The following is a 12,386-nucleotide window of genomic DNA, read 5'->3' on the forward strand; positions in this document are numbered from 1 at the left end:
GGATAAATATTGGAGCTGCTTCCTCTTTTGTGTATGCTTAAGAAGGGGCAGAGGTAGGCATATTATGGAGAGCAAAAAGTATCTTGAACTTCACTTACGGTAATTTAGACACATATTCCACACTTTTCATCCTATTGTAGTTCAAGAATCACATTAAAAAGACCCTATCCTGCTGCTGGTGAATCAATATCATGAATGTGTCCTACCAAAGAAAAAAAAAAAGCTGCTGGTGCTTTTTCCCTTGCTAAAAAGGCTACCTTTTATTAGTCATTCGTTAGTTCAGAACTGGCAGAACAGTTGAAAAGGGAGAATAGCAAACTGATAAATATGCTTTAGGTTTTTTTCCTTTTCTGATAAGATGTTAGAATACAGTTATGACCCAACATGATTTAGTGTGAGTTGTCCCTGCCTATGGCAGGGGGATTGGCAGTACATGATCTGAAGGTACTTTCCAGTCCTGCCTATTCTATGGTTCTGTGATTCTGCTCTTGGCATTACATAATATGTTTTCAAGTAGGGAACTTTAAACTTTCTAAGTGAAAATTTTTCTTCTGATAATGACAGTTCTTCTGAGGTTGAAAATGAGCTTAGTGCTTACATGGAAGATATGGTTGAAAATGAAACTGAGTTAAACTATTTTACCTAATAAGTTTGCAATATTTTGACAAGTCAGATGGATTTAAATTTGCTTCTGTTATGTCTGTTAAGGACTCTTTCTGGTTTTGTAAGAAAAGCTATCACAGCTGTGAACTAGATGGGATTTATTAAAATTAAAAAAAAATTAAAAAAAAAAAACCCCACTGTATGAAGAGTATAAAAATTCTGTAAACAGAAGACCTCATAGCAAAAGCCCCATTGGACTTGTAACTTGTGATTTCTGTGTTTTCCTTTGGTTCTTACACTTGGTGTTTATTGTGGAGGAAATCTAATGAATTTCTGAACTTTCCAGGTTGCTACTCCAGGTGTTAAACAAGGACCAGCTTCACAGGCAGCACCTCAGCAGCCGGTAATAGCTGACAAGCAGGCAGGTCATGAGCCTGCTTCTCCACGAAGTCTTCAGCGCTCAAGGTATATTGAAATACTTCTCTCTTTTTTCCTCTGTGTACAATGTGTGTTATATTCATTGCAATTTGTGGATTCTTTGGCCTATTAAACATACAATTCAGAGGATGCAGCTAAGTACCTTTGTTAACAGAGCTAATGGGGTATCTGCCAGAGCTAATCTGCTGTTGGAGGACCACCATTAGAGTTCTGTTCACAGAAGCAAAACAGAATTCCTATTTCTGCCAGCCTTTCTGGAGCCAGTTTTGCAAGTGATTCAATATATTGTGATTTCTGAGTTTAGAGGTTTTGTTTCTTTCTATGCAGTTACAAAAAGCATTATAAGGCATTAAATGCTTTAACTGTTACTTCCTCCATGTCCTGGGTTCATGGAGACACTGTGATGTTCAGTTTAAGGGTGTGAACAGAAGCGTGTAAATATTTCTAATAAGGGCATTAGACTTTTTTACAAGGAATGGTGAGGTTTTGGGGAACGGCTCTCAGTCAGACCTTTTTGTCCTTTACTGATCACCTTTCCCCCATAGGAAATCTTGCTACGGATGGTAGTCTAATTCTTGGAAATGTTTGGTATAGCCTGGAATCTGTGTGAAGTGATGCTGGTGGACATTTGACCTGCTGATCCATACTCTACCCTCACTTTAGGTTATAGGGCTTCCTACTCTGTCATAACCATTACCCACATTGAGTTGCCTTAGGGATCCACTGGCCCTCTGCAAGCCATTGCTCCACATGGCATCAGCATTTTACTGGAGAAGGGAAGCTGAATTTGTCCCAGCGTCTGTACTGCTGAAGTAGAGGGGTCGTGCAGGTGCCACTGTCCTATATTTGAGGAAGAGGTAGTGCACAAATAGTGTGAAGGCCAGTATCAAAGATACTGTGACCATATTGTTTAGTATCCTGTATCTTTCAAATAGTTACATGTTTGTAACTGTGGCATGTTGTGCAGCACCAATTCATGCATTTCTCTCTCTTTTGGAAGTGTCTTATTTGCAAAAAAATAGAAGATGAAGAAACAGGTGGTTTGGAATAACCTGTGCAACTGGTATTTTAGTCTGTTCAGTGTAGTGGAGTTGAATGAAAATGGGCCAGATCAGATGTAGATTTACTTATTTGCAAAAGATTTCCTGAGTCTGGATGGTATTTCTGAATTTATAGAAAACAGATTACTCCTTTGTAGGTGAAAGCAGTCAATTGGATGAGGGACTGCTCTTGGGGCTAACTCCCTTTACCTTTTGTAGAAATTAACAACAATTTAGCAACCTGAGCTATGCACAGGGGGTCCAAATAGAGGCTTTATGAATTAAGGTTGCATTTTTTTACAGCTTATATACAGAGTTAATCACAACTAGATTTCCTTTGCTTTTACTGTTATTAAAAACTTTAAATGAATGGAGCTAAAATAAACATTAAGTTGTTTGGGAGAAAGCATTGTCTAAGAAATATGTCAATAGCTGTTGATCAACTTTAAAGTTGTAAATATTTTAGTCGTATGAATTAGGAAATTAATACAGTTAGGCATAAAGTGAGTCTTCTTGTAAGAGGTGATCGCAAAGACATGCAATGAATTATGGCTGCTTTAAAATTGAATTAAATGAGTGCTTCCATAATTAATACTTTCATAAGGTTGATAGTTCTCTTTATTTCCAGAAAAGACTGGGGATACTTTACCGTAGAAAATGCTAAACTGCTGGAGGGGAAGGTGTGTTGGTGTTTTTTGTAGGCTGTAAGATTTTGTAATTTGTAGTAGTGTATTTCAGAGCCATCCTGGTCTCATACTCTTTTAAAGATGGTGTTTGCCTCTCTGGAAGTATTTTGAGGCCTGCAGCATAGTCAATTTTTAACTTACCCAGCAGTTCAGCTTTATTGAACCATTTAAAAAAAATGTAGGAATGGTTCCTATCATTGCTGCATTCGTAGCTCCCCCTGCTGCTGACACAGAGGTGCTAGGGTATTTTGTGACAGTGCATTTTATTCCTAATTAAGGTACAGCTTTTTTTTTTTTTTTTTTTTTAATGAAACCCACAGATTTTATTTTCCTGAAATGTTTCTGATGTGTTAAGAGTGATTTTTACTGATGAAGTAGGAGTCTGAGAAGCCAGGTTGATAAATGGAGTGGAGGCAAGTCATAGGGGAACTTTGATCCTATTAGAGCTAGGGTAAATAAACATTGAAGGTGATGCCTCAGTTCTGCTTAGTTAATATTAATTTAGGCTTTCTCTGCACCATCAGTATGCTGATCCTGTATGAATACATAGAGATAATTTAGGTTGAAAGGGACTCTTAGTTGTGATCTAGTCCAAGTCCCAACTCAAAGTAGGGCTCCAAGTTTGAATTGCTAAGGACATTGTTCAGCTGACTTTTTTTTTTTTTTTAATATCTGTGAGCAACTTCTTCTGTTTGACTGCCTGTACAGTGAAATGTTTTTTTCCTTCTCTGTAATTAAGAGTTTCCTGTGTTGCAGCTAGTGTCTCTACCTGTTGTCCCGTCACTGTGCTTCTCTGAAAATATCCTGGCTGTCTGCTCATCCTATAGGTTGTTAAAAAAATAAGAAGATCCTTCAGTGCCCTTCCCTCAGCCTTGTCTTTTCCAGGCTGAATAAACTTCTTGCTTCTCCTGATACAGCATATGCTTCAGCCCGATAGTTATCTGTGTGGTCCTCTGCTGGATTCCGTTGGTGTAGCAGTTTAATTCTAGTATGGTTTTGAACTCCCCACTGCACAGTGCTTCAGGTACTGTGGATCTCAAGCTCTGAAGGGAAGAGAGAAAGTGCTTTCTTCAGCCACACTCTTGCTAGTACAGCCCAGCATGTGCTTGGCCTGCTTTGCCATAGGGGATACATTGCTGACTTGCATTAACTTGTCTGCCGGGATCCTCAGGTCCTTTTCTGCAAAGCTGCTTTCTACCTGCTCAGCCTATGCTGTTCCATGGAGTCACTCCACTCCAGGTGCAGGACTTTGTGTTTGCCCTTTTTTGAACTTGGCTTCTCTGTGCCCATTCAGGTCCATATGAAAGCAGCCTACCCTCTAGCATATTGACAGAATCTAAATGCCTTTTTTTCCTAATCAGCAAAACATTTTTACAGTGAAGTGTTTGCTCTTGTAAGTGGTTTCGAAGTAGTTGAGCCAATTACCAAAGAGAACTTGGAGCACAAAACCAAAACCCAAAGAATACTTTCCTTCCCTACCCCTCATTACATCATATATTCCTTTTGAAAGTTCTGCCTGAAATCAAGGGAACATTATGTATACGGCTCTAATAAAGTTGCCTGCAAAAAAATTTCTGCATATTTTTTTTAATATGATAAGGCTTTAAACAAGTTTGGGGGTACTGAAAGGAATGGGATTAAAGTCTTTGCTGCAGAGCAATGTGCTGTACCTAATTTGTTGGCTGTTTGTTTGGAAACCTGCTGTAATACTTTGCAACTGTGAGTGATTAGGATAAATGGCTAGGCATTGGACTGTAAAGATAGTTACATTATGCTAGGATATTTTCAGTCCTCAAGGGGGTAGGTTAGGTGATGAATGAAGATTCCTCTCAAATTTGTTTTTGATTCATATTACCTTTTTATCACTTGTAGGCAAGTAGTAAGAAAGTTTTAAGAAATAGACTGAAGTTATGGCCTGTGTTAAAACGCTGCTCCCAGTGGAAGAGTGATTGTAAACATAATCTTACAAGTAAATGCTATGTACTTAGGTATTATTACTATTTCTCAGTATATGTAGTGTCAAAGAGCATCTTAACTGTGAGGTACCATCACAGTTAGGATGCTAATGATATTCTTCTCCTGCTCAAGATTATTGCTTCCTTTGTCTTCCCTTACATGGGTGGAGGGGGCGGGGCATACTTTTCATCCTGACCTGTCCTTGTTCACATGGATAAATGGATAATTAGTGCTGCTTCCACCCCTTCTTAAGGAATTAGAAAAATGGAGCTCCTTTCTTTGTGGAGGAGGAGGGTGTGATTGGACAAGTGCTGGAAAGGGAAGTAAGAGTGTAGAGGCCCTGATTTTCGCGGGATGGAAGAGTAGCAAGGGTCATGTGCTGAAACATCAGCTTCTAAGCTTCCCCACTATGGGTTGTTTTCTTCCCAGTGCAAATTCCAGTTTCCTAGAAGATCATGTCATCTAGATGGCAGTGTTTACAAGGAGGAGAGAAACCCCCACATTCTTATCCTTTGAAAACAGTGATACACCAAATAGCTCTTTTGATGCTGGGGAGAGTTACTGTGGAGTTTTCTATTGCTTGATAGTATAGAAATTTGAGAACAGCTATGAATTCTGTACATGTAGCAGAATTGTGCAGATACAGCTCTGACAGTTGTGTCAGATGTGGTTGGATGCATGCAGTGTGAAAGTGTGGTGTTATTGCTGGCCCTGATACAGGGAAAGTAAAATTAAGTATCAATGATTTTTGTATATTTTGGGGAAACTTCTGTAGCTTATTTAGCTTGATTTATTGAGAGAAGTGATAAAGTGAAACAAAAAAAACGTACTTCACCGAGAGAGTTTACCATCCAAGTGTAAGTTGGAGGGTGAGTATTTGCAAATTGGGAGTACAAGAGTTCTTGTGGATTAGTGAGCCATACAAAGAGATGGGATTCTTAAGAAGTCAACCCCCGTACAAGCAAACAGCCCCTGTTGTATTGTAGCACTCAAACACTTCCCATGCAGGTAGGTTGTTTGTAGAAGACTAGCACACGTTTGGGCTACCAGAAATGCTTACTTGTGATTTAAATGCTGTATGTGTTTTTGTGGCTAGAAGCAATGAATTTTAGGTGTTTACAGGTTTACATATGTATTTTTAATGCTCAGTGTTTTTTTTAATTCTTCTAGTAGTCAGAGAAGCCCATCACCAGGCCCAAATCATACCTCTAGCACCAGTGCATCAAATTCAACACCTGCACCGCAGAATACATCTGTACGACCCACTTGTTCATTAACACCTACGCTAGCAGCACACTTCAATGAAAACCTTATAAAGCATGTTCAAGGCTGGCCTGCAGACCATGCAGAAAAGCAGGTGAGTACAGTCGTGCTTTGTTCCCTGTGACAGTATAAAATGTGTAGCTTAAAAATCCGATTTTCTTAGGGAGGTTGCTTTTTCTAGGAATTACAGGTATTCAAACCCCCCCCCCAATGCTTGGCCTTAGCCAGAAAAGAGGAGAGGGGAAGAGTGATTAGGCCAGACCTGCAGGTATTACATGTGATTGCCATTTAGCATTTGAGTATTTTTAGTCTCACTTAAAATACCAGAGCTTTTGAAATTCTCTTAGATGAGTAGCAGTCCTCATAACTATTTTCTTACTGCCAAAGTTCTCTTTAAATTTACAAAGAACATAAATTTCAACAGATTTTTTTATAATAATGATATTTCTGTTATGTGGAAAATGTTATGATTAGATGACAGAGTTAAACTCTTTGAGACTACCCCACAGTTTGAGTCACCAAGTTGTTAGTTCTACACACTGAAAAAGGAGCTCTGCCTTGTTTGTTGTAGCCAATTTTTAAGATGATGTAGAGGGCTCAAGCTGAATTTGGGCTATTTTTACATAATAGGAAATCCAGTAGAGGTGCCATGCATATTTTATGACTTCACTGCATGAAACCTATCCTGTTGTGGTAATACAGGGAAACTGGATGCATGTCAGCTGCTTGGAATGTATTGCTCAAAGGAGCCGTGTTGGTTATTGAGTCTAGTTCAAGTCCTTTCAGAGGCAGCCCTGCCTGACATATAGTCAGTGTGGTATATTAATCTTACCTAGCCCAGTTTACTTTGGTCTTTTGAAGAGTGGTTGCATGCTGGTTCAAGCCTACACCGGAGGCTTTTGGGTAGTAACTGCAAGATGACTCTCAGAAGTATAGTCTAGACTGATACCCAATTTGGACTCTGGGGTACTTGTTTTGTTTCAATAATTTTTTTTTCAATAATTAAATCTAGTTTTAAGATGTTTCACGTGTACTGAGGCAGATGACTGAGCTATTGCTGTGGAATGTGCACTTAAGGAAATGGTGCAGCACAGCCACTTCTCTCATTGGCTTTGACCCATAGTTTTGATAATGTTATTTTCACTGTGTACTGAACTGGTATATGTTTTAATGCAAAGAATACAAATTTTTACAGTTGATAGCTTATATTTTTGTCCTGCTATCAGTAATAAAGAGATTTAAAAAAAAAAAAAAAACAGCTAGCGCTAGGTGGTTGTGTACTCAGTTGGGTACTTTCACCTTCATGCCAAGTGTTAACATCCTGTATTGTCCTGTCTGCTCTTTCACATGATTTCACATGACAGTGTTTTTGGTAGTTTTGAATACTAACAGTTGAGGGACTTAAGTCATATACTTACTATAAAAGAAAAAGTGAACCTGTAAGAGCAATACATAGTGAAAAAGGTACGCTAGATGAAAGCAAAGAGACTGAACTGTGCAGTGCTGTGGTTTCTCCAGATTTCTAACCAGATGCAGAGCTTAAATTGGAATTAGAGCATAAAAGCACATGCCAGAGTAAATTGAAGAATAAGTAAGGTGATTTGGGACAGGTATATGTTAAAGCAGTCAGACTTCAAATGTGCTGTGCAGTATGTAGTAGCTAAAACAATTCTTGAGCCACTAGCAGTTTTCTCTCAATCTTAGCACTTAATATGGAAAACTGGAAAATAATCCAGTAATGTGGTTAATTAAAAAAGAACCAACATAACTATCTTTAAGGAATGTGAGAAACAGAACTGTAGGTGGAGGTGTGTGGGGAAGAAATGCAAAATGATGGCCTACTGGAGACCAAGGTATTCCTGGATATCAGCACACTCCAGAAAAGGAAACTTTTAATGTAGGGAATTAGAACACAACATGCTTCTTTGAACTGGACAAATGCCAGAATTGATGAAAACCTGGACTAAATACTGTTATTTTGGGGGTACTTCAGTAGGTGTTGTGGGTTAACCCCAGCAGGCTGCTAAGTCGCTGCTTGCTCACTGGTCCCCCCAGTAGGATGGGGGAGAGAACTGCACGGGCAAAAGTGAGAAAACTCATGGATAAAATCTGATGTGGAAGTAGTCTGCTTACCTCCAGCCAGTCCCTAAACAATGGCAACCCCTGGAAAACTGCCCCCCAGTTTTACTGCTGAGAATGCCATTTTATGGCGTGGAATATTGCTTTGGTCAGTTGAGGTCAGCTGTCCCAGCCTTGTTCCTTCCCTGCCTTTTGTCTACCCACAACCTGTTTCCTGGGGGAGAGGCAGAGAGAGAAAGGGAGAAACCCCGATGTTGTGTAAGCACTGCTCAGAAATAGCTAAAATGTTGGTGTGTTATCAACGCTGTTTTGGTCACAAATCCAAAACATACCACCGTATAGACGACTATGAAGAAAAATTAACTTCATTCCAGCCAGACCCAGTACAGCAGAGAATAACATTGCTAAACAGTAAGACTACAGGGAAAGCTTTATTTGAAACAATTTGATTCTATGATTATATGTTTTTTGTTTGGTTTGTTGTTTTTCTTTTGGTGTGCCACTTGCAAGAAATATACTTTCCTTATTGCAGTGTGATACACGGGACCTCAGTGTCATTATGCTAGTCCCCTTGGTGCTGTTGAGAAGTTCTGTGGAATCATTTACCCAGTTCAGTGACAAGACTTTCAAGAAATGCGCAAGTTTTGGATAGGTCATACCTTCCAAACTTATGTTTCTGCTTGTCTCCACATGACTAAGTGGGGATATTAAAATAATGGAAGAGAACACCTGAAGAGGGTTGCAAAGTTGTGGGTTTTTTCCTGTATAAGGTAGCTGGAAACAAGATGGCATTCACTTGGGGGTTTTGTCACTAAGGCTTAATTTAGATAGGAAATTTAAGTCTGACATTGAAATAGTGGATGGAGATTTAAATACCTGAACAAGTTACTCTGGAAACTTGGAGCCCTGTCATGTACTGTCTTTCAAGATGGCTGGGTAAATGTTTGCTAGGATCAAGAAAATCTAAACCATCCCTGCTGTAGCAAGGGCCTGGGTTAGACATTCTCTTGGCAGCCAGTTTTGTTCATTTCTGATTCTAAATGGGCTTTTGTAGAGAATTTAATGTACTTCTGATTTAATACTCCCTTTTGAAGTTAGGAGTGCTTTGCTGTTTCAAGACACTTATCCAGCAGTTCTCTGGCTACAGCCACTTGTTTCCAATGCATGATTCAAAATCGTAACCTTCATTTGTAACCATTGCAGGCCTCAAGATTACGTGAGGAAGCCCATAACATGGGAAGTGTCCATATGTCAGAAATTTGTACTGAATTAAAGAATTTAAGGTCTTTAGTTCGAGTATGTGAAATTCAAGCAACTTTGCGTGAGCAAAGGTAGGTGTGTGCTTTGTGTATTTTAAAAATTGTAACTTTCAGGGTGGTATTAGATTCCCATTCTGGCATTGTTTTGCATGAGCTATATTTGCTGATGACTTTGTAAGTATGCTAATACTTGCCACATTTGCAAGCTGTCTTCTCTTGGTACATTTTACTTGTTTCTGACACAGATACCTCTTAGTTTTCAATGAATAGAACCAGATACACATCTTCTGTATGTATTTTCACATAGTAAAGTAGTACCTTTCCGGATACATTAATGCATTATGAAAAACTGAATAACTCCTCCTAGTTCAGCTTACTTGTAAAATATCTCTCTATGCATGATGCACAGATCACATGGGTGCAAGCCTGCATGGTTTATACTGGTCTTAAAGACTACAGTTTGTACGAGGCATTTGGTAGGCCTAAAGCCAAAGCAAGTATGAACAGGTGTGGGTATCGCAGACTAAGGGAGAATTAATGTTTTTACTTAGGAGGCATCTGGGAAGATCTTGGAGTTCTTTAGTGAGACAGTTATAGCGAAGTAGACTTCTGCTTCTTAAGTCATTAATAACAGGTCTTCTCTGTAACACTGAAGGAATACACAGACATGTTGTTGAAGGCTGTTGTGCAAGGTTGAAACATTTAGACTTACAATATATGCTGAAACTTTTCACTGGTAGTCATAATCCTAAATCTACTTTTGTATTCAGTTTCCCTTTTGAGTGATGTTATTCCACCTATTAAGTCACACTACAGTTTGAATACAGTGAATCTGATTTAGTCATTTAAGCTGCTTTAGTAGTGATACATGCTGTTTAAGTAGCTGTCTTTATCCCAGAAGTTCCTGCTTTTTGGCAGTTAGTAAAACAGTTCTTTAGTTGAAAGCAAGTTATATTTGCAAATCTTTTCTAATAAAGAATGAAAAATATCCATTATTTCTGAAAGTTTATTCATATCTTCATTATATAAATTAAAATTTCTGTAGTGTATTTAATTAACTGCTTGGTTTCCTACAGGTTTTATTTCCTAAGGTTTCATTTCTGTCTCTGGGTGCATATTTGAGCTGAAATAACATGTCAAATATCATTGTTCAGGTCACTAAATGGCACCTTGCTTCTTGTATACTGCGTATTCTTAAGCTATCAATGGGTAATGGATATCAGTGGATATTATGACTTTGAGTCTATGATAACATCTTTCTTTTATTTTTACTGCAATCCCAAATATGTGGAATACATGGCATAAGTAACAAGTTGGTGGGGGGAGGCTGTTGCAAAGGATGGGGTTATCAAAGCTGATAGTAGATGCTTTTTCTGCATCAGTTGAAGTTGCTTCAAATGTCACAGATTACTTATATGAAACTTCTACTTTCCTTGAATATTTTCTTAATTCCACATGCCTGCATTACACTTCAGCATTATGAAAAGGTGTTTGAAAATATTCATTAAAAATTACGGGAAACAGTTACGTAAAACAAACATTCATTAATCACAATAATTGTTTATGTCAGTAGAAGGAGGAAAAATGCATAAGGGAATTTCTAAGCCAGGTGTAGTTACAACTTCTTTTCTTAGATGCCTTTTAATGATCAGGTATTTTGAGATTGGAGCTTACCATAACTAGAGACTACCACCACCCACAGAGACAAATAACTAGGAAAAATAAAAAGCGTTGCACTTAAAAGAAAACTTGCTTCTTTAGAAAAGATTTATGAGTGCCTTGGGTTCTTGTACAGTCTGGAAAACTGCATGACACAGGCACAATACCATACTTCAGAATATTCAGTTGCTGAGTCTGTTCTTGCAGTGTCATGCTTTTTTGGGGAGTTTAAGCCTGCTCTTCATTTGGATTTAACATAGCTGCATATCAGTCATGATGAAATATAGCAACTTAATTTTCTGAACTAAGATACCAAACACCGCAGGTCTCTGCATCTGCATACAGTGCTTGTAGGTGATGGAACAGATGTGGGAATTTAAAAATATCTGAATTTTATTAATAGAACTAAGGAGCATGGTATCGTTCCTGAAGTTATAGAACTATGTATGTAGATACTTAATATCTCTGTATAAGGAAAATGTTCATACTGATTTATTTCTGTTTTCTTGCAGGATACTATTTTTGAGGCAACAAATTAAAGAACTTGAAAAGCTAAAGAATCAGAATTCCTTCATGGTGTGAAAAGTTGTAAACAATTGCACATGGTTTTGAGTACAGGAACTATTAAACTGTTGTCCAGTCTTAACACTTTTGAGCTGCATTTGTGTAGACTTTGGACCGTTGAGCTGGGCAGAAAAAAGTTGACATGGGGAAGGGGACAGGAGGGAGTCAAATTCAGGGGAAAGATACAAGGATGATTTGTAAAACCCTTGAAATGTAGATTTCTTGTAGATGTATTCTTCACGTTGTAAATATGTTTTGTAGAGTGAAGCCATGGGAAGCCATGTGTATCAGAGCTTAGACATCCAAAACTAATCAATGCTGAGGTGGCTAAATACCTAGCCTTTTACATGTAAACCTGTCTGCAAAATTAGCTTTCCTTTTTTTTGGGGGGGGGAGTGGGGGGGGTGGTTTGTTTTGTTTTTTTTTTTCTTTTTTCGGGTTTGTTTTGTTTTGTTTTTCTTTTTTTTTTTTTTTTTTTTTTTTTAGTTAATTTATCATTCAGAAATTTTGCATTTCCTAAAATTCAATGCAAGCGCCAGGCGATCTGTGTCTAAGGCTGCAACAACTTGGGTAATGTACAAAATATCATGAAACAACTGTTTCCACACTTGCACCCGAATCGAGAGCAGTGCTTCTCCATTTCTGTTTTACAGAGAAATGTTTTTCATTTTCTGTGTTCCATTTCCCCGTGAAATCCTAAATCTGATTTTATCAGTTTTTTAATGCTTCTGATTTTCTCTTTTCTTAAGGCACTGTTGCTATGGCACTTTTTCTATAATCTTTTCATTCCTGTGTACAGTAGCTTAAAATTGCAGTGATTGAGCATAACCCACTTGTTT

At 38.2% G+C, this 12,386-nt stretch overlaps 1 protein-coding gene across 5 annotated transcripts in view; it reads left to right on the forward strand.

The window, feature by feature from the left end:
* Nucleotides 1–11,629, forward strand: part of WAC (WW domain containing adaptor with coiled-coil) — a 62,282-nt gene extending 50,653 nt beyond the window's left edge. For 4 of the 5 annotated variants that reach the window (XM_065666654.1, XM_065666653.1, XM_065666655.1 and 1 more), the window contains 4 exons: nucleotides 950–1,068; nucleotides 5,894–6,080; nucleotides 9,269–9,396; nucleotides 11,496–11,629. In XM_065666654.1, the coding sequence (XP_065522726.1) occupies nucleotides 950–1,068; nucleotides 5,894–6,080; nucleotides 9,269–9,396; nucleotides 11,496–11,565 (504 nt within the window). In that variant the 3' untranslated portion in view covers nucleotides 11,566–11,629. The remainder of the gene's footprint in view (nucleotides 1–949; nucleotides 1,069–5,893; nucleotides 6,081–9,268; nucleotides 9,397–11,495) is intronic. The other variant, XM_065666652.1, reaches the window with a different exon arrangement.
* Nucleotides 11,630–12,386: the final 757 nt, after the last annotated feature.

Source organism: Lathamus discolor, chromosome 2 (assembly GCF_037157495.1).
Source record: "Lathamus discolor isolate bLatDis1 chromosome 2, bLatDis1.hap1, whole genome shotgun sequence".
In the NCBI taxonomy this organism is placed as follows: domain Eukaryota; kingdom Metazoa; phylum Chordata; class Aves; order Psittaciformes; family Psittacidae; genus Lathamus; species Lathamus discolor.